The sequence below is a fragment of the Stenella coeruleoalba genome (genome assembly GCF_951394435.1).
Source record: "Stenella coeruleoalba genome assembly, chromosome: 9".
Lineage (NCBI taxonomy): Eukaryota > Metazoa > Chordata > Mammalia > Artiodactyla > Delphinidae > Stenella > Stenella coeruleoalba.
In genome coordinates this window covers 26,567,940-26,587,624 of record NC_137155.1, presented here as the reverse complement: position 1 = coordinate 26,587,624, position 19,685 = coordinate 26,567,940, and the positions used below count along the sequence as shown (strand labels likewise).

At 34.3% G+C, this 19,685-nt stretch overlaps 1 protein-coding gene across 16 annotated transcripts in view; it reads left to right on the top strand.

The window, feature by feature from the left end:
- The window catches only part of SEMA3A (semaphorin 3A), an 859,827-nt gene that overhangs the window by 687,231 nt on the left and 152,911 nt on the right, over window positions 1-19,685 (top strand). For all 16 annotated transcript variants that reach the window (XR_013829775.1, XR_013829776.1, XR_013829777.1 and 13 more), the window contains 2 exons: window positions 6,106-6,199; window positions 13,488-13,607. Coding sequence is in view for 10 of the 16 variants with exons in the window: in XM_079931561.1 (XP_079787687.1) it covers window positions 6,106-6,199; window positions 13,488-13,607 (214 nt within the window). In the remaining 6 variants the exon portion in view is untranslated. The remainder of the gene's footprint in view (window positions 1-6,105; window positions 6,200-13,487; window positions 13,608-19,685) is intronic.

The window sequence follows — 19,685 nt, the reverse complement described above, 5'->3', positions numbered from 1 at the left end:
CCTGGAATTCTGGAGCTATTACATTGATAAGAAGATTTTTGAATTTCTACAAAGGACAATTTTGATAACTTTTCCCTGAATAAAATGGCTGTATTGAAAGGAGTAATATTTATTAACAAGCTTAATATTAATAATAACTGACGAACTACAAGGTCCAATGAAAGTTAAAGAGGAACAGGGATGTAAAAGCAAAGGGATTGTAACGTTATGCTCTTTGTCATTAAATTTTATTTTTTGTCTTTTATAGTAAGAGTAAACTCGTATTTGAAGTGTATAACAAGTATCAATAATCTATTAATAGTGACACATAACAACACTAAAAAGTTAAAGATTATCATGTTTCTTAAAACTCACTTTAAAGCTAGGTTTAATATTTAAATTTTGTAGTCTGGCCTCTACTGCATAATTGTGTTCATATGTGTGTCATATCCTTGAAGTATTAGCTCCTAGAGTCGAGGGCAATGTCCTTGCTATTCCTTGGATATAGTTTTTCTCTAGTGCACTCGGTCACACAGTCACTCATTTATTCATTCTTTTTTTCATTGAGCTTTAACTCAGTGAAAAGTTCTATCTTAGTATTTGGGAGAAATATAATGAATCAGATTTTTCCCTCGCCTCAAAAGTATTTAATAGGAAGAAAAGAAAAATGTGCATTATTGAATAGCAAGGTTGAAGGTAACAAATGGCACAAAGAGATTATGAATAGATTTCTATACAAGTTCCAGGGAGAAAATATTTTTTCTGCCGGGGAAAAGTAATGAACATTTAATGGACTGGTATTATGACTTAAGCTTTAAACAATGAGTGAAATTTTTGCCTGCATAGATTAGGGAAAAGTAATTTGAATGAAAGAAGGATGGCATATAAAAAAATACAGGACATGTATTTGTTCATCTGTTCTGCCATTAAAAGTTACTTAGGATAATCCCTAGCTAATAAAAATAAAAAACTAGTGATTTTACTATAATCTTTCCTTGTAGACTTCATGAACTTTTTCTACTGTGATTGTGTTCTGAAAACAAATTTTCTTTCCCTAGAGGGCCTCTAATTTTCAGTTCTACTCTTTTGCTGCTAAGGGAATAGGATCTAGAGCTGTGTTGTCCAATAGAACTTCTGTGACAGTGGAAATGTTTGCATCTGTGCAATATTGTATTCACAAATCTCATGTGACTGTTAAACACTTAAAATATAACTAGTGTGACTGAGAAATAGGATTTTTAATTTTAATTAATTTAAATTGCTACATGCAGCTCATGGCTATTAGAATTGCACAGCATAGATGTAGAGTCACCTTTTTAGGAGAAGTAAATCCGGATGAATTTTATCCACAAGTGGATCTCCTTTGGGTAAAATATAGTATGTCACAGTATTTCCTATGAGATCCTATTACGTCCCTTCATTGCTGAAGCCAGTAGTTTTACCCAGTATTGTCATTGCTTGTGTACTATTGTTAATTAGGATATGCACAAAGGAAATTAATAAACTATCCAGGAAGCTCTGAAGACTTCTACTAGGAAGTAACTTTTGAATTTAGTCTTAAAGGAAAGGAAGTTCACCCTGGGGTTGAGGACGGGTGAGCTGGGGATAGTTCAGGCAGAGATGAGAAAAATATGGTGTGACCAAGGAATACTTGATAATTCATTAGAACTGGCAAACAAAGTATCTTTGTAAAGAGCAGGAGAGGAGAAAGAGCAATTGAAAAAATTTAATAATGTATGTTTTAAAATACTGTCCAAGTATTGGGTTTGATTAAGTTTATATAGTTTCCCACCCAAAATGGTTATTCTATCACATATACATAGGATTTTCTTTTCTTTTCTTTCTTACAAACATCATTTATGTTTTAATCATTAAAACAACTAAAATTGCAGCTTTGTTCCCTAAATTTATTACTTGGACAAGATTGAGATTTAGGAAATTTATTGCCATGATGTCACCACTGGTTTATAATTTATAAAACTTTGGATTAGACATTAGCACAGTTATTATTTCCTCGAATGTCTTACCTCACCGCAGTCTAATAACATTCAGGAAATCCAGAAGACAAAGGGGAAAGAGTGGTCTTGAAAGCTAAAAATAGTTGCTGAAAACTGATGCAATCATGTAATAAAATATGGCACAATAACTTATATGATATGCTCACAGTATCTGCTAAAGCAATTAGAATCCATGCAGCTAGATTTCTGTTCATGTATTACTAAAAATGAAAAGTATTTCAGCCCAAGTAAGAATATAAGCTATGTGGTTTAATTGTATACATTGGTCTTAAGATTTTTGGTCTTATTACTTGCATATGTGATCTGTTTAACACTCTTTAAAACAGAAAATCATTGAGTAGCAATCAGATTTCAAAAAGTCTTCCAAGTACAGCCAGACGGTTGTCTACGTGACATGCTACGTATGACAACAGAGAATGTACCATTATATTAACACAGACTTCTTTTCCAAGGGGTCAGTGTTTTCACACATCTAATAGGTCTCGTGCACTAGATAACAGAAACAGCAATATTGGTGTCTCTCAATCACATTAAGTTCATCAGACGTATTAAATGGTAGCCCTTTTTAATTGAGAATTTTTATACATATTATATATATATATAACATCTTTATTGGAGTATAATTGCTTTACAGTGGTGTGTTAGTTTCTGTTGTATAACAAAGTGAATCAGCTATACGTATACATATATCCCCATATCTCCTCCCTCTTGTGTCTCCCTCCCAGCCTCCCTATCCCACCCCTCTAGGTGGACACAAAGCACGGAGCTGATCTCCCTGTGCTCTGCGGCTGCTTCCCACTAGCTATCTATTTTCCATTTGGTAGTGTATATATGTCCATGCCACTCTCCCTCTTCCTCCCAGCTTACCCTTCCCCCTCCCCATGTCCTCAAGTCCATTCTCTATGGCTGCGTCTTTATTCCTGTCCTGCCCCTAGGTGCTTCAGAACCATTTTTTTGTTTTTTTTTTTGATTTCATATATATGTGTTAGCATATGGTATTTGTTTTTCTCTTTCTGACTTACTTCACTCTGTATGACAGTCTTTAGGTCCATCCACCTCACTACAAATAACTCAGTTTTGTTTCTTTTTATGGCTGAGTAATATTCCATTGTATATATGTGCCACATTTTCTTTATCCATTCATCTGTCGATGGACGCTTAGGTTGCTTCCTGTACATATTATATTTAATGGGGATTTTTTTGGTCAGAAAAGCTTTTGAACTGGACTGTGGTCTAGCTATAGAAATGAACAATTTTCAGTGCATTTTGGGAGTCCAAAGTATTTACATATTCTTAAACATATGTCTTAATTTCTACTGATGAATATATAGGCAGGCATTTCCACTGTAGCTTGAGAGATATTAATCAGTATAGGAAAGAATGATCTTATTTTGGTAACTATAAACAATGAAAAATAAATTAATATTTTTGAGGGCATACTAAGTATTGTTTTATATACATTATTGCAGTAAATATTCCCAATCAACCCTATGAGATTTTCCTATCCTCCTTTTATAGATGACTGAGCTTCAGAAGGGTTTAGGGATTGCCTGAGGCCCAGATAATAAAAGGCACAGCCAGGGATAATATCCATTTCTGTCTGATTTCAGCAGACTTAGACTCCATTACTATGTGTAACAGGTATGAATTTTACACTACAAACATTTCTATGTAAGAAATATCTTTTAGTTCCCTATTGTGAAAGCAAATTATATTTATTCCAGGCCCCATATCACTAGGCTGGAAAGGAAATTCAATCTTTTACCCTTCAGTAGAATCCTATAAGAATATAGAATAGTTACACTGTAGAAACCCAGAAATGTGGGCAAGAGTTCCGTTTAAAGGAAAAAAGACGGAAAGGAAAAAGAGGCCAGCTTTGAACACATTACCTGACACCATGACAAAGGATAGTTTTTCATCTTCTCTTAAACTGTAACTGACATGCTTAACCTCTCTTCCTATGAAGTTTAATCCTTTACCTTGTAAATCAAATGTTAAACACGAGGTTTCAAGTACTTTTCATATACCTTGGCATTGTCTTACTAACGTGAATGCATGATCCCAGACATCATGTGTCTCACACTTTGACAGATAGCTCCTCTATCTTTGTCAGTATTGTAAAATGTCTTATGAGGACAAGAAATTTATACTAATATTCCTAACAATATTTTCAGCCACACCACCACTTCTCCTTGATGCTTCCTCTAACCTGTGAGGACTAGTCACATAGACAGATTTTAATATTTTCTATCATTGTGGCAGTAGAGTGTATATCATCTACTGAGCATATTTATTTTGGATTATTTCCTAATTTTTATCTAAATATTTCTTAAGATTTCTTCTTTGCTTCTTCTTAGTATATGGCAATAAATTTCATATTATAATTTTAATATTCAAGTGTCTGTGACAATTGTGTATTTGTAAATAAGTTTATAATTTGGTGACTTATGTAACTGTTTTTAAGTAATATTTCTTTCAAGTTCTGGTAGGAAAGTTTACAACAATGGTAACAACTTGTGTTAAATTTTCATATTCTTGTAGCAGTAATATGAGCAGTATTAATAGAATAAAAATAGTGTCTGTCTTTTATTTTGTTGCTTTAAAAATACTTTATTTCAATTCTTTAATCCTCACAATAAACATTTGAGATTAAATATCCTTATCAACATTAACTTTTAGAAACCGAAGGCTCAGAGATATTAATTGGCCACCAAAGAACCAGAGCTAATCATTGGCCCAAGTGGGCCTGACTCCTGACTCACTGCCCTTCCTACTACAACTTAGCACAATTCTGAGAAACCCCGTAAATTTTTCACAGTGTAAATTTTAGAATTCAGCTAAAGAACCATCATTGGTAGGGGATAGCTATTTACCAAGTACAGAATCACTGCAAGCAAACAAGAAACTTGGTAATTCTTACAGTAGTAAAGATGGAGAACATTTTTGGTTTGCTTCCTTTTTCACTCTTCTTCCCTAACCCAAATGAATTTTAAGAGTCATAATTTGAAACTCTGCCATTAGCTCCATCAGAGATATTAAATGTTAAATAAAGTGACCCATATTGGCCATAAAATGAACACCATTTACTATCCTAAGAATATAGAAAATGCTTTTTATGTGAATAGTAGAGAAATTGCCAAAAAAGGTATTTTATTTCAGTCTGTGGACAAGCTAATGTGCTACTAGAAAATGCATACATATTCTGACCTAATTAATTTCCAGAGCACTTGGTTCTGAAAAGAATGCTCAGAGATACCCCAGTTTATTCCACTGTCATATAGAAGCCTCACATTCTGAGGACAGTGTCTTAGGCATGAGTTAGTTATCTCCTTCTTAAGGATTTTGTTGCAGTGCTTTCTGGCATACTTTCTACCATAGTCAGATGTTCACTTAAGTTTCTGGGTGCTTGAGCCTCAACTGAGCAGACTTCCCTGTGATAAAAATGTGTCACCTCTGTGCTTGTTGTCCTAAGGACACTATCTGCAGGCACACCCATCCTAATAAACAGTTTGATATTTCCCACTTAGAGAAATTGATAAGGATAGTTTCAGGCACCTTCCACCTTCCAAGGTGTGAGTAATTTTAAAATGCTTGAGGAGCTTGTAAGCATCAAAGTCGTAGGAATGACAGAGTGGAGGACGTGACTGCTATGACTGTTTCCTTCTGGAAAGTACATACAGAGAAGTGAGATAGCGTATCTTCTTGCAGACATCTAATATAGTGAGTTGTTATTTTTTCTCTATGTGAAGGAAGTAAAGGAGTTATTTGTTTAAATTTAACATTCTTTCAAGAGCCATTAGGGTAGCTCTTAGCATAGCTCTGTGATAAAATGATCACTCATCATAGCGTGCTTGTCCTTTAGAGTTCACTTATACACTATTGCTTGCAACATGCTAAATGCTACTAAAAATCACCAAGCTAAATAGATATTTGTCTAGTAATAGCTAGGTTTTATCCCCCTTAAGTTATTCTGGCATCTCTAAAGTTTACACAAATAATAATACACCTTGATAGTGCAGAAGAATACTCAACCTCTCTCTGATTAACTGGCATGTTAAAAATACTTTCTATTATAAATAAATTGAATTCTTCTTTTTCTTTTCTACAGGACAACATTTTTAAGCTGGAAGACTCACATTTTGAGAATGGCCGTGGGAAGAGCCCATATGACCCTAAACTGCTGACGGCATCTCTTTTAATAGGTACTCAGTCAACAGTCAGCTAAACAGTGAATTTTCTGTAGATAATAGCCAGATTGCATGTTCCTTGTTATATACCAAGATTTTTCATTATTAATCATAAAATATTTTAGGAGTATGTCAGTTGAGATATTTTCAAATATTTTGAAAATGAAGAAGAAACACTAAATGCTGATTTGGTTATTGTACTATCTAATCTATGATTCTTTTTAATCAGAATGGTTTAATAGTATCTTTAAAATTGGCTGCTCAATCACTATACATCCCCCTAGGCCTTTACAATTTTTGTTTTGTAAAAATATGGTTTTGATTTTCATTTTTTGGGAAGAGGCGTTTCAAGGGGGAATTTTGACAGGTCAGAAGGAAAGAAGGAGATTCACTCCAAGTTGTTAATTGTAGTCTGAAGATTTGTCACACTCTCAGCATTTGGTCAGCTTAATCAGCACAATGCAACTAAATGGTAGTACAATTGACAGAGACCCCTTGTGTCACCTTGAGTTGACAAAGTCCTTCTGTATTCATCTTTTCTGACTTCAGGGCTTCTTCTTCTTTTTTTAATCTAACAAAACATTTTATGCATTTCCTGTGCCCTTTTCTTTAGCCATCTTCCTAGTTCTAGTTTTCTTCTTTTACTTCAACATTGCAGATAGGTGGTGAATGCTTAGCCATAGTTCAAAAGGATAGAAAGAGGAAGACAGAAGTAGGCAGAAGGAGAAAACTTTAGTTTGTATTGAAAAATAGAGAATTCTTTCCACATTCTTTTAACCACTTCTGGACTGGGATTAAATAATACACAAAAAGTGATATATCATTAAACAATTTTTCTTTTTCTTTTTTTGTTTTCTTGTTTTAACTTTTGAGTATGCCAGCAACCTAAAGTACGGAAGATTCTGGGTTATTACCTTACTCCTGAATATATGTTTTTATATAATCATGTAGAAATTATGTAGCTTTTTGTTTCCTTTTCTTTTTCCTTTTGTTTTCTTTTTTATAAAATATAGAAAGTAATTATTTGATAACACAAAAGAATAATAAGTGAAACTTTTCAGGTGTAAACTTTCTAATAAAATTTTGAATAATACATCTAGATTTTTAAAAGGTAAATTTAGGCTATTATTTGACATATAATAATTTCATAAAGTTTAGCCTTTTTATTTTAAAAAATAATCTTTTTTCTATTCAACAAACTAAGACTCTAGTCATACTGACTACAGCATTAACTTGAAAATATATTTTTTCCAGTATTCTCTAGTGTTTATCGCTGTTTCACTGATCCTTTTACTATTAAGAATAAAACCATTACAGCATGAATTACCTCCTCTATTGCTTTGGAAATGTAGACAATTTCAGTCCATTTGATCCATTTATGGAGCACTTTAACAAAAGTTTAAGACCTGAAGGAATGCAGCAAATGTAACACACTTATAATTTTCCTATTCGCAGATGGCCTAGTGATTACGTGTGGATGACTTCCTTAAGTGCACACACAGAAATTTGAAAACTGTCTTAAACAAAGGGGAGGAGTCCTATCTTGTTTGAACCTGCAGGCTGTACTTATTTAAATTGCATACTGAACAAAAAAAGATAGATATTCCTCAAAAAAGCAGTATGTAAAAGTGTGCCTAGAGCAGCTTTATTTTGTGGTATGTTTCTCAGTAGGGGTTTGCTTATTTATTTTAATATTCCACTGAGAAAGAATGATGACAACTAAGTATTACATAGTTCATATGGCGTGCAGCCACACAATGTCCACAAAGAATATGAAACGCTGCAGTTTGGGTTTTATATTAGAACTTCCTTGAAACAGTTGTATAGGTTTGTGAAAAGGAAAAGAGAATGAGGGAAGTTGCATGAGTCAAGGAGAGGATGTATGGCTGGAAAAGAACGGTAGGCATTTCAGAGAAACAGCTTTTAAATGAAAGGCCAGATCTCACCTAGCCAGTACTGTAAAGTAATTGAATAATTTTCAGAGATATTTAGTGCTTATTGACAGAGGAGATTATTAAAGCCAACTTAAGTTAATTTCTGGATCAGTTGAATAGCAAGATACAGAAAAATGAGCAGGCCATACTAGACCTGGTAAAATCCCTCAAAATATTTGTAGCACCATTTTAATTCAAAAGCTGTGACTTCCTTTATTGAGGTTACTTGCTTCTTTATAACTATGCTATAATTCCGCCATGAGTCAGGAAAGAACATAATTTGACATTAGAATATGCTCTCACTTGGTATTAAAGGTACTCCCCAAATTAATTAACTATAATTGAGAAATTATTTGAACCACTCTGAGCCTCAGTTTCTGTGTATGTAAAATGGCATGGCTATGCAAATTCCACTAGTTTGTTGTGAGAATTAAATAAGACAATGTAATAGCATACTACATTTGGGTACGTACATATTTCTGGCATATATTTGGAAATAGAAACTGAAAAAAGAGGAACAGGTAATAGAGGTTTTTTGTAGGGAGGCTAGGAGAGAGATTTGGTAATGTATAAATTTTACATTTTTAATTTTGTATCATTTACAACTACTTAAAAAATGTTAGTTTTAAAAGTACAGAATTAACAAAGCCAGTATATTTATTGTTACAGAAAAGGTTGCTTAACAAATGTGAAAATGTAAAAGTATTCCCATACCCTTCCACTCCCAAGAAGTAGCTTTTATCCATGCCATGTCCGGGGGTGGGGGTGGGGGTGGGGTGTGTGTGTGTGTGTGTGTGTGTGTGTGTGTGTGTGTGTGTGTGTGTGTGAGAGAGACATATTTTTTTCCCTCTGTTTCTAATTACTCTGCTACGCAGTGAGTGGAATTTGCTTAAGGTGTTAACAACATAATGGCTTGGTCTTTAGGTTTGTTTGATTTTTGCTCACATCCATGATACACTTTACACCTGTGTTAGTAATGCTGTGATTTCATCAGGAAATTTTTTTTTTCCACCTTCTGTTTCTTCTCACCACACCCTTTTTAGGAATTGTAATCCAATATATTAACTGATCTAAGCCACATTTTTACTTCATTTTGAGCTGTGAATAGAAAGTACAGAGTACATATGAACTTGTGTTTTTAACACATGCTTCTCAGGTAACACTGCCATGGTGGAAATGCAGTTCACTAAACTTTTTGTTCATCTCAGTAAAGAATGCTTTCCTTAGAGACAGTTAAGAAAGCTTACAGTTCAGAAAGAATGGCACTGTACTCAAATATGAAAGAGCAACTTTCATATTTGACAATTTCTAGCTTGTTAGTTACATCTGTCAGCACTAATTTATCTCAGTCTGATGTATTATTTTTGAGACATCAAACTGCCTATATGGTACTTTTGTAGAAAGACTTAACAACTTTGTTGGACAGAGTATCCACAACCACTTTTTGATGTGTATAACAATTCCTTGAGTATATTATTCTACCATCAATTTAATAAAATTGGACAGATACATTTTCTTTCACTAGTAACTTAGTATATATGGGAAAACCCAAAAGTATGTATCTTAGCCATAATGCAATTTGAATCATTGTAAGCTAACATTTACGTATACTTAGGGTCATAAAATTGGAAAATTAACGTGCATAATTTGATAACTTCATAAAGGACCTCGAACATACAAAAGAAGTTTGGCAAGTGGGCTTTTTTAAAAAAATAAAAAAATATATTTGTTCTCCAAATATAAGCCAACTAAGGTATGTAAATTGCTTAAACGCAGATATATATATATATTGTTTAATAAATTTATTTTATTTATTTATTTCTGGCTGCGTTGGGTCTTCGTTGCTGCACACGGGGTTTCTCTAGTCACGGCGAGTGGGGGCTACTCTTCGTTGCGGTGTGCGGGCTTCTCATTGCAGTGGCTTCTCTTGTTGCAGAGCACGGGCTCTAGGCGTGCGGGCTTCAGTAATTGTGGCACATGGGCTCAATAGTTGTGGCTCACAGGCTCTAGAGTGCAGGCTCAGTATTTGTGGTGCACAGGCTGAGTTGCTCCGTGGCATGTGGGATCTTCCCAGACCAGGGCTCGAACCTGTGTCCCCTGCATTGGCAGGAGGATTCTTAACCATTGTGCCACCAGGGAAGCCCTAAACTCAGAAATTGTCGGGTCATTTCAGATAGCCAAAGAATGTAATAAGTCTTTAATACAGGGTAGAATACACAATTACATTAAATGAAATATAGTCTGAGTTGGTATTTTATATCTGCTTAAAGAGAATGCAAGAGTAGGATATTCTACCACCTATACAGCTGGGCCAAATAAAAAATACGTCATACAATTTCTGGAGGAGTCATCCTGGATAAGAACCCTATAGATATCTGAGCAGAAAATCTGATCTAAGGCCTGGTGTAAAGGAACAGTTAGTGATATTGAGCATTGACAACATGAGAATGTGCCCTCATGCCCACCTAATCATCTAGTGCCCTCCAGCTCATAGATATCATGTTGACTTTTGCTAAAAATAATATTTGAGTAGGAGGTAATTTCCTATGACTGGAGGCAACTGGTGCCTTAACTACAACCTTCCTTTGGTTTCTAAGTCAACTCTTTATAAATTCTGTCTTTAGTAATAAATTCAGTCACTACTAGCTCTTCTACTGATGAACTCTTCTAACTCTTCTACATTCTCTGAGTGACAGAAAATCAGTGTTTCTGCCTTTGCCTGCATTTATATTGTTTTTTGCCTTCCTCATGTGGGAATGTTGTAAAACAGCTAAACAAATGAATATGAGAAACAAATACCTATCAATATCCAAATAATGTTTATTTGGTTACAGTTTTCGTTATTTCAACTCTATCTGGAATAGAGTTTACATATAATAGCAACCGTAATTATGAATTTTACTCACACTGAAAAAGCTAAATGAAAAAAGCAATTAACTGATGATATTCTTTACTCTTCCATTTTTGATTATACTTACCGTTAGGCATGGTCTGGCTACAGTCTGATATGAAATTGCTCAGTTTTCACCTTTCGGTTGTTCTGTTTTCGCCTTTCATGATTTTCATCACCTAACGTGGTTGAGGGGGCAATGAGGTTCAACTAGTAATTTAATACTTTTGATTTTTCAAGGTAAAGAGGATACAGGTCACCCTGTACAGGTGTTCCAACATGAAAGTATTTGAAATTGACATGAAGATTTTAGGCTGCTTTCACAACACGCTTTTAACTAACATTCTCTCATTCACCTGAAGTTTAAAAATTCATCACTTCTATCAATCAATTATTTGTAAAAAGATAAGGTTTCAACCTTAATAAAAATGTTACAGTGATTGAATATAGGTTAAAATTAAGTAGACCATATGCATTAAAATGTTTCAAAGTACCTTTGAAACTTATAGATAGCTTGTTCATAGTGTTTTTGTGCCTTTCGAAAAGGGTTATTTCTTTACCTTGTGGGCATATAGAACATTATTGTAGCATATTATGGTGAGAGCAACTCAGATTTGAGCAACTTGATCTTTAATTAAGTAAAGAGAAGACAAGATGCTTTTGAATCCCAAAGATACCATAATATGGCAATTTATGGTGTCATATGAGTACCATCCATTTAGCTAGTAATTTGTACTTAATACATTGTCAGACCATTACTTTTATTTGTCTTGATTCACAACAATTCAAAATAAGTGATCAGTTTTAAAAAACTCAGTCTCTAAGATAAGGTGTCTTTCTATTAATATTTAAAGTTATAACTTGGCGTTTCTCAGTGATTCTGTCTATGTAGCTATTCTGCACTGCTTTGGAAGTTTTCCAAAGCCTGGTACCTTCAAACACATGAGAGAACCAGAGGTTCTACCAGAGGAATTAATTTAGTTTGGACCACTGAAAAGGTCTATTTTTGTTTCAATGCCCCTTATTTGCAAGTGAGAATTGTGGGTGTGAACAAAGATAACACATAAAGGATCAGACTAATTAGACTTTCCCAAAGGCATTGATAACTGAAGATGCACAGAAAGTTTCTGATTGATATACAAGAAAGTCCTTTGGAAATTATAGTGGTATACAAATGTTTTAAGTTATAATTTATGTATGCCTACTTTGTTTTCTGAGTATTTTTCGAGTCAGTGAATTCAGAAACATTAGCATATCCAAATAATCAACAAGATAATAGGTTTTACTGTCATTATGGTAGATTATTTGGAGAAAATGTTACATTTATTGTTGTTTTGTTTTGCTGATAATTCACTGTAAGCAAGCAGGCAATAATGCATTTTCTGGATGGAATAATATGAGGCACTTTTTGTTTAAAGGAAAGAAAACGTCATTTTTACAAAGTTCAGTTTATTGAACGGTGGTATGGTATATATTTAGTATAAGAGGCTTGGGTTAAACAGGCCTGGGTTTGAACTTTCACCTTGACTTGCCTAGTCATTAGCTGAGCAACCTTGGGTTTCTTGAGCTGTAAAATAGGGATAACATTTACGTCATGGGGTTGTTGACAGAACTAAATGAGATAATTTGAAAGTGTCAAGCCAGCACCTGACTACCCTGCAAGCACAAATGGTATTCAGTAAATATTAACTTCTCTTTCTCCTTATTTCTTTTTCCTTTCTATTCCAACCTTCTGATTATGATTCTCCCATTATTAAACTCTGACCTAGAGTTAATTCAACTTAAGTAGAAATGAGTCAAAGCACAACAGAATCTTGAGCTGTAGTGATTATGGCCTGTGTTTATCAAAATACCCCCTTCTTCAAACACATTTCTGTTATATCTGAAACTATGTGGTGGACTTGTTTTTGGATTGTATGATAGCTCATACCAAGTTAGAGCATTTTTCCCACTTAATATACTAAAAAATGAAAGGCAAGAAAAATTTTTGGCAAGGAAAATATTAGTCTTCTCCAAATTATAGCAAAATCTCATTAATTTAGATCCCACTAAAAAGGAAATGTATTAGAAAGTTAATTTCCATTAAAATCAAAACTATAAGCAAGATTTTGCAATGAGACTTTACCCTAAAAAATAAAGATATTAGAACCATAGTAGATTGAAACGTATAAAAGCAGACAATGTGACGCATATAATTTGTGTTTTGTACTTTGTCTTTGGTCATAATAGAAAATATAAAAGTTCATGTTTTAGTAATGTGCACTGAATCATACTTTACTCAGTTTTTCAGAGTTAGTGCTAAATGAGTAGTGAGATACTCCCTTCAACAAAGACACAGGATAAACATAAGTAGCTTTGCATAGTGATGCAGAGAGCATTAGCGTGGTCTTAACATGAAACCTGTATTTTGTGTGTTTTGTTTCTCTTGCCTCAATTGAATTAAAGTATGTGTATGTGGTTTTATTTTGTCACAACACAGATGGAGAATTATACTCTGGAACGGCAGCTGATTTTATGGGGCGAGACTTTGCTATCTTCCGAACTCTTGGGCACCACCACCCAATCAGGACAGAGCAGCACGATTCCAGGTGGCTCAATGGTAGGTGGTGCGTGCCAGAATGCAGGCACAAAACACGGGCATCTATAGTAGGTCAGTGGAGAGCTTTCCTTATACGGTACAAACAGCATGAGTTGAGATTTAGTGTGCAGATAAACTCATGGTGGTGACTTCACGGCTGTGTGTGTGAGAAAGTGGGACAAAAAGAGAAAAGAGAGATTAAAAATTTAAGAAAATATTTGCTTTGTGCCAAAACTAAAGTTTCTCAGTAGTTAACTATGGAAAGAAATAGATCTGGGCTGGAGCTACGGAAGGGAGGCAATGGAAAAAGATAAGATGACTTGCCAGTCTTGTCTTCCAGGGACACCACAACAAATCTCATGATGTAGTATTTTTTTTCCTCCACACCTCTCATGTGGCCTTGAGAGCATAAGTTATTAAATGTTTGAAAAAATTGTTGTGCTAAAAGCATTACATTGAAAGTGTTTTTGAAAGGATTTTGTATCATTTCATTTGATTCTCCTTTAATCTTCCTAAAATTCTTTCTCCTGTTTTATAGGTTGGGAAATTAACATTAATATTTTATCTAAGATTACATCTAACCCAATAGTAGTTTTGGGGCAAGAACCCAGTTTCCTGACCTTTAGTCACTAGTGTCATACTTGATGAAGCAGATACTTTTTTAAAAAATTTATTTTATTGAAGTACAGTTGATTTACAATGTTGTTTTAATTTCTGCTGTACACCAAACTGAGTCAATTATACATACATATATATATATACACATTCTTTTTCATAGTCTTTTCCATTATGGTTTATCACAGGATATTGAACGTAGTTCCCTGTGCTATGCAGTAGGACTTTGTTGCTTATCCACTCAATATATTATAGTTTGCAAGGCAGATACTTTTTTAATTCTCTTTTTCTTTTTAATACATAAATAAATTTACCATAGGAGAAAATTATAAAATTTATATGCCAAAAATAAATAAATACTATTTTCATTCAGATTTTGAACCAAATAATCCTTATATAATCTTCCATGTAGAGGTGGTTTTTTTTGGATTATTCATTTATGCATTCACCAAAGATTTTTTTATAATCGTCCCCACCATATTTTCATGGTTGTTTTTTATTATTAAATAATGATCTCCATTTATATCTGCCTTCAGTCCTATAAAATAAAGCTTCCCAGTCTCTAATCTTGCATTCATGAACTCTCCTTTGGTTTTACATGCCTCATTAATAAGGATGAAGCTCATGGCTTACAGTCCATCTATGTACTCAGTAAGATGCTTGATTGTCTCACTCTTTGAACTTCTGCCACACTTGCTTCTCCTGAACTTCTGGGGGGGTACCCAAAATTCATTTCACCTCTGTCTTTCACTGGTTTGTTAGAGAACAATCACAATATGCTCTAAAACCTCGCTGAAATTTCAGGAGACCATGAGCTGTGTGTCTTTGTTCTTCTATATCCCAATTCTAAAATGACTATTTAAATCATAAAACATACCTCAAATTACCTCAATCAGCATTTCATTCCTCCTGTAACAGTATTTCTGATTGTCCTGTTATTTTTCATGTATTAGTGAAAATGATGTGCCTCTTAACTTCCACCTTTGACCCTACTGCTTTGCTCTTAATTGCATTGATTTTTTTCCATAAATTTACCCAATTTACTCTTTTTGCTGTTTTTATCTCTCCTTCACCACTGATTTCTTCCCTGACCTGCAAACATGTTTGTCTACCCTATCCATACTCTCCCTTTAATCATGGTGTACCACGAGGTCTCTAGATGTCTAAGTCCATAGCCTGGTTAGGAACTTGTTTTCTCAGCATTTTCACCAGATTTAGCCGTTTTCAACCTGACTTTGATCCCATGAAACTGCTTCTCCACTAATGACTTCCTATGTTTTTTTTTTATCAGTCTCCATTTAGACAACCTCTCCTGTGGTATTTGTCACTTAACTAGCCCTTTGTCTTTAAAAGGGTCTGTTCTCCCAGTTTCCTGCATTTCCTGCTCTCCCAATTTTCTCCAGTTTGACATTACTTCCCAGTTGCTGTCCTTTAAATGCAGATGATGCCTAAAATAATTCATGATTGAGTACAAACACTGTGGTAATCAAAAGGGACTGGACATATAGTCAAATACCCACCTCTGGGGGTAGAGGAAGTAGAATGGTGCCCAGGTGACCATCTGAGAAATTAGAAGCCTCACTAAGGAAAAGAAAAATGCTGAGCTGAGATCACGGTAAGGCTCTCTGTGTAAAGCCGTTGAAGACCCAAACTCTAAAATCCCAGAGGACAGTTTGGAATATCCACTGTTAATTATTAAACCTAGGCTTTGTATGGACTCAAAATTAGTAGGAAAAAACCTCTTTCAATATGGCTATCTGGTCTGCTCTCAAACGGAAATATTTATATAGAAGGGGAAAGTTTGTTTTTTTGTTTAGCAAGAATGAGACTTTGATCTACTAAGAACTCTAAAGAGCATACAGGCTTTCACTGTCCATGAGAAAGAAAATCTCATTAGAAGATGGAGTAACATAAAGGAGAGTATAGTATCCATTTCATTTTCATGGCCTTGGAGGAAAAAAGTCATCAAGTTAAAGCTGCTTTTGTGCTGCGCACTCACATGTTGACAGCTGAGTCTGAATAATTTACACTGTGGGAAAACAGTCATTGTCCGCAGCTCTGTATTTCATCTCTGCAAATGTGTAGTTCATTTGAGAATTCAGTTGTCAGTCTCTCAGCACTAAACGTGAGAACTGATTTCGCCAAATTAGCACAAAGGTTACATTTGACAGGGTGCAGAAACCAGAACTGCGGCAAGGTGGAGGATGCAGACACATACGAGATAGAACCAAGGGACTGTGTGATTCACAAGCCTCCTGAAATTAAACACCACTGAAGAACAAAATTGGAAACATAATGTTTACACACGCATGTATAAAATAAGTGAATTTTGAGGCATCAGCATAGACTACACAATCAGTTGTGCTGCCAGAAGTAATAAATTACTTTGCAAGGTACTTTTTGAAAGGTCTCCCTGGACTATTGAAATTAATTTTGGCACAGGACTTACTTTACTTTTATCAAATCAATTCAAACCAATTCAATTATTTTGGAAGAATTAATTGGCCTATTTCAGATGACTTTTAATTTGTGTTCTTGCTAAACAAAAATAAAAAACAAAACTGTTGTGTAGAATTGGATCTTGAAATGTCTTAACTTTTATGGAATTTCACTATTTTCATAATTACTCACTAAAGTTTACATTTTTATAATAGTAGCAATAAAGGCTTAAATTCAGTTTCATTTTACCAGGAAACATTAGGAATTAAGTAACAAACTTTTAGATGAAGAAACATGAGAGATGGAATCTATTGATTTTTTCCATAACTGCTTTTTAAAAATCATCCTTTACACTAGCCCCTAGTTTAAGATTGCTAGATGTTAGAACAACTTTTGATTCCAGAAAATGTACTGGTATGAGTTTGACCTGATGTGCCAAAATTCGCTGTTTTTTTCTTTTTGCTTCATAAATTCTCTTGATATTATATAGCTTTAAACTTCAATTCTAATTTTGGTTTACTAACAGTGTAAAAATTAGGTAAAATTTCTCTCTGTATATTCATAGTAAAAAACCAAGTTTACCCTGCTGTTATAGTAATGATTTCTTATCATTTATTGTGTAAGTATCACCTAGTTCTTGTACATATTAGTCATTCATTAGAGCAGATGGATAGCTAACCCACATTTATTTGATGGACACTATTTCTAACATTGTTTGTATGTCTTGGACTAACATTGGAATGCTCTATGATAGAAGGAAAGACTATAGTCTTCAGAGTGAGACACTGTTTTACCTTGACCTTGTACCTATTCATGGGTTTATAATACTACCTACCTCTTAGAGTTGTGAAAAAATCGACTACATGATAATGCATATAGAGTACTAAGCAAGTGATTGGCATGTAGTAAGCACTTAATAAATGTGAGTTTTTTCTGTATCCTTTATCCCACTTCCATTGGGTGGAGCATGCTTAGTAAGCTTTGTCAGACTCATTCTGTGAGTGATTATATTTGAGTCAGGGTGAAAGGGCAGTCAGAGCTGGGTTTAATACATGAAACCACATGGATCCTTGAGAGAGCCAAGGCCCAGTGCACACAAACAGACCTCATTACAGTGCCCAGAGTGTTAGACCTTCCTACTCATTTTAGGAAGACCTGTTTTCTTTTAGTGGAATTTCCTAAAAGGATTGTGCCTGTGGATAGACCAACTCACTTGCTTTTTTTCCTGTAATTGAAATGGTATGCGAGTCATCATTCCACTTCCTCTCACTTGTAACACTCATACCAGGATGGCTTGCCCTTATTGGAATCAGCATAGCTTCCTCTGTGGTCATGCACTAGGATATTTCATGTTCTCTAAAGATGCAAATTTCTCCACAAGATACATTTTTTTGAAAATAGAACCAAGAAATGTAACCTCAAATAAGTTCTGAGAGCACAAATTAATACTGCATGGTACCAGATATCTAATCTTAAATCACTTGTATAACTCTTTTGATATACTATTTTAATTCTACCATCTTTAAAGGCATGAACTGTATCAGAGTATCTAACTGGATTTTTTTAATAAATAAAATTAATCATCTAGTTTGGCATAATGTCAGACTTATTAATGATGCCATTTTGAACTATTTCTCTGACTTAAGTTAGTAATATTTTGCTGACCTTGAGGAAAAAAAGCCCTCTGGAAGCCTTACTCTATGGTTACATGAGCAGATGAGTATTATAGATGTTGAGTGACCATTCAGTTGAAACAACAAGAGCAACCACAAACATCCTCTATGAAAGAAGCAACAAAGATAGAGTCTTTTTAAACTTTTGAATTACATATTCTATGAATTACATTCTGTAGTAATTAGTTAACAGTTCTGAAGTATCAGTGCATAGAGTCACAAATAAAAATGTTCGTATTTTTGGTTATTTTTGGTGAAATAATGCTGAAACATGGATATGTAATAGTTTAAAATAAGTATCCATAACTATATCTAAACACAACCTATTAGTTATGGTTTTTTCCTTATGAATCTATTACCAAGAAAAATTTTCATGCTGATAAAGAATGCCCACCTGCCAGAAATACAATTTTTTCCAAAAATACATACCATGAAATTATTCTACTCTCTAAATGATGATAAATTTAATACACTCACTAAATATGCCTTCTTTTTCTCATAAAGAAAAAGTTCCCAAAGTATACCTTTACTTGCTCTTCTTTTCTGAGGACCTATTTTCTGTGTCATATTTTATCTAAGGACCATAATCACTTTTAACCAGTTTTGTTTGAAATTACTTTGCACTTATGAGGAAAAAAAATGAATAAAACTTCGCAATAAAAATTAACTCACTAGTGGCAATGTTTGGAACATGATTCTTTTTTCAGGCCTCTGAGAAAATGTAGCTGAATAAAATAGGATATGCTATTTTAACATTTTTTAATGATGGGCTAAAAAGTACAACCCTCAAGTATGGCACATTAATCACAAATTTTGAACCACTTATTTCAGAATTTATAGTTGAATGGTGAGAGTAGAAAATAATATTTAAGGGTATGATTACATTTACTAAAGAAAATTCTGCTTTTTAAATTAAAACTGATGAAAATGTATAAAAGTGAGAAAATTCTTTAAATTATAGCCAGCTCTCTTTTTTCTCTTGGTTCTTAACATTATTTTTCTCTCGTCTCAGCATCAGCTTAATGAATACAGAGCCTGTCTATACCAATTTCCTCTTCTAGAGTCACTACATTCAGAGCTTGGTGGGCCTCAATAGGGATTTACTGCTGACTGAGTAATCTGGGTTCATGTGTGCAGTGACATCAAGCAAGAGATTTACCCTGAGAAGTGGATGCCATGACAATGCGTGTAACCATGGTGTGACTGGCCTCTCTGACATGGCTCTCAAAAGCTTTCCCTCTGTGAAGACAGAAGCCTGTTTGCAAATTAATTAGTTTCTGGCGGCAGCTTGATTGTTGACCCAGAGTTTGTAGAGTGGAAAAACAATCAGATTAGTGTGCTCAGGGTAAAAGACCAGTGTGCAGTTGCGTGT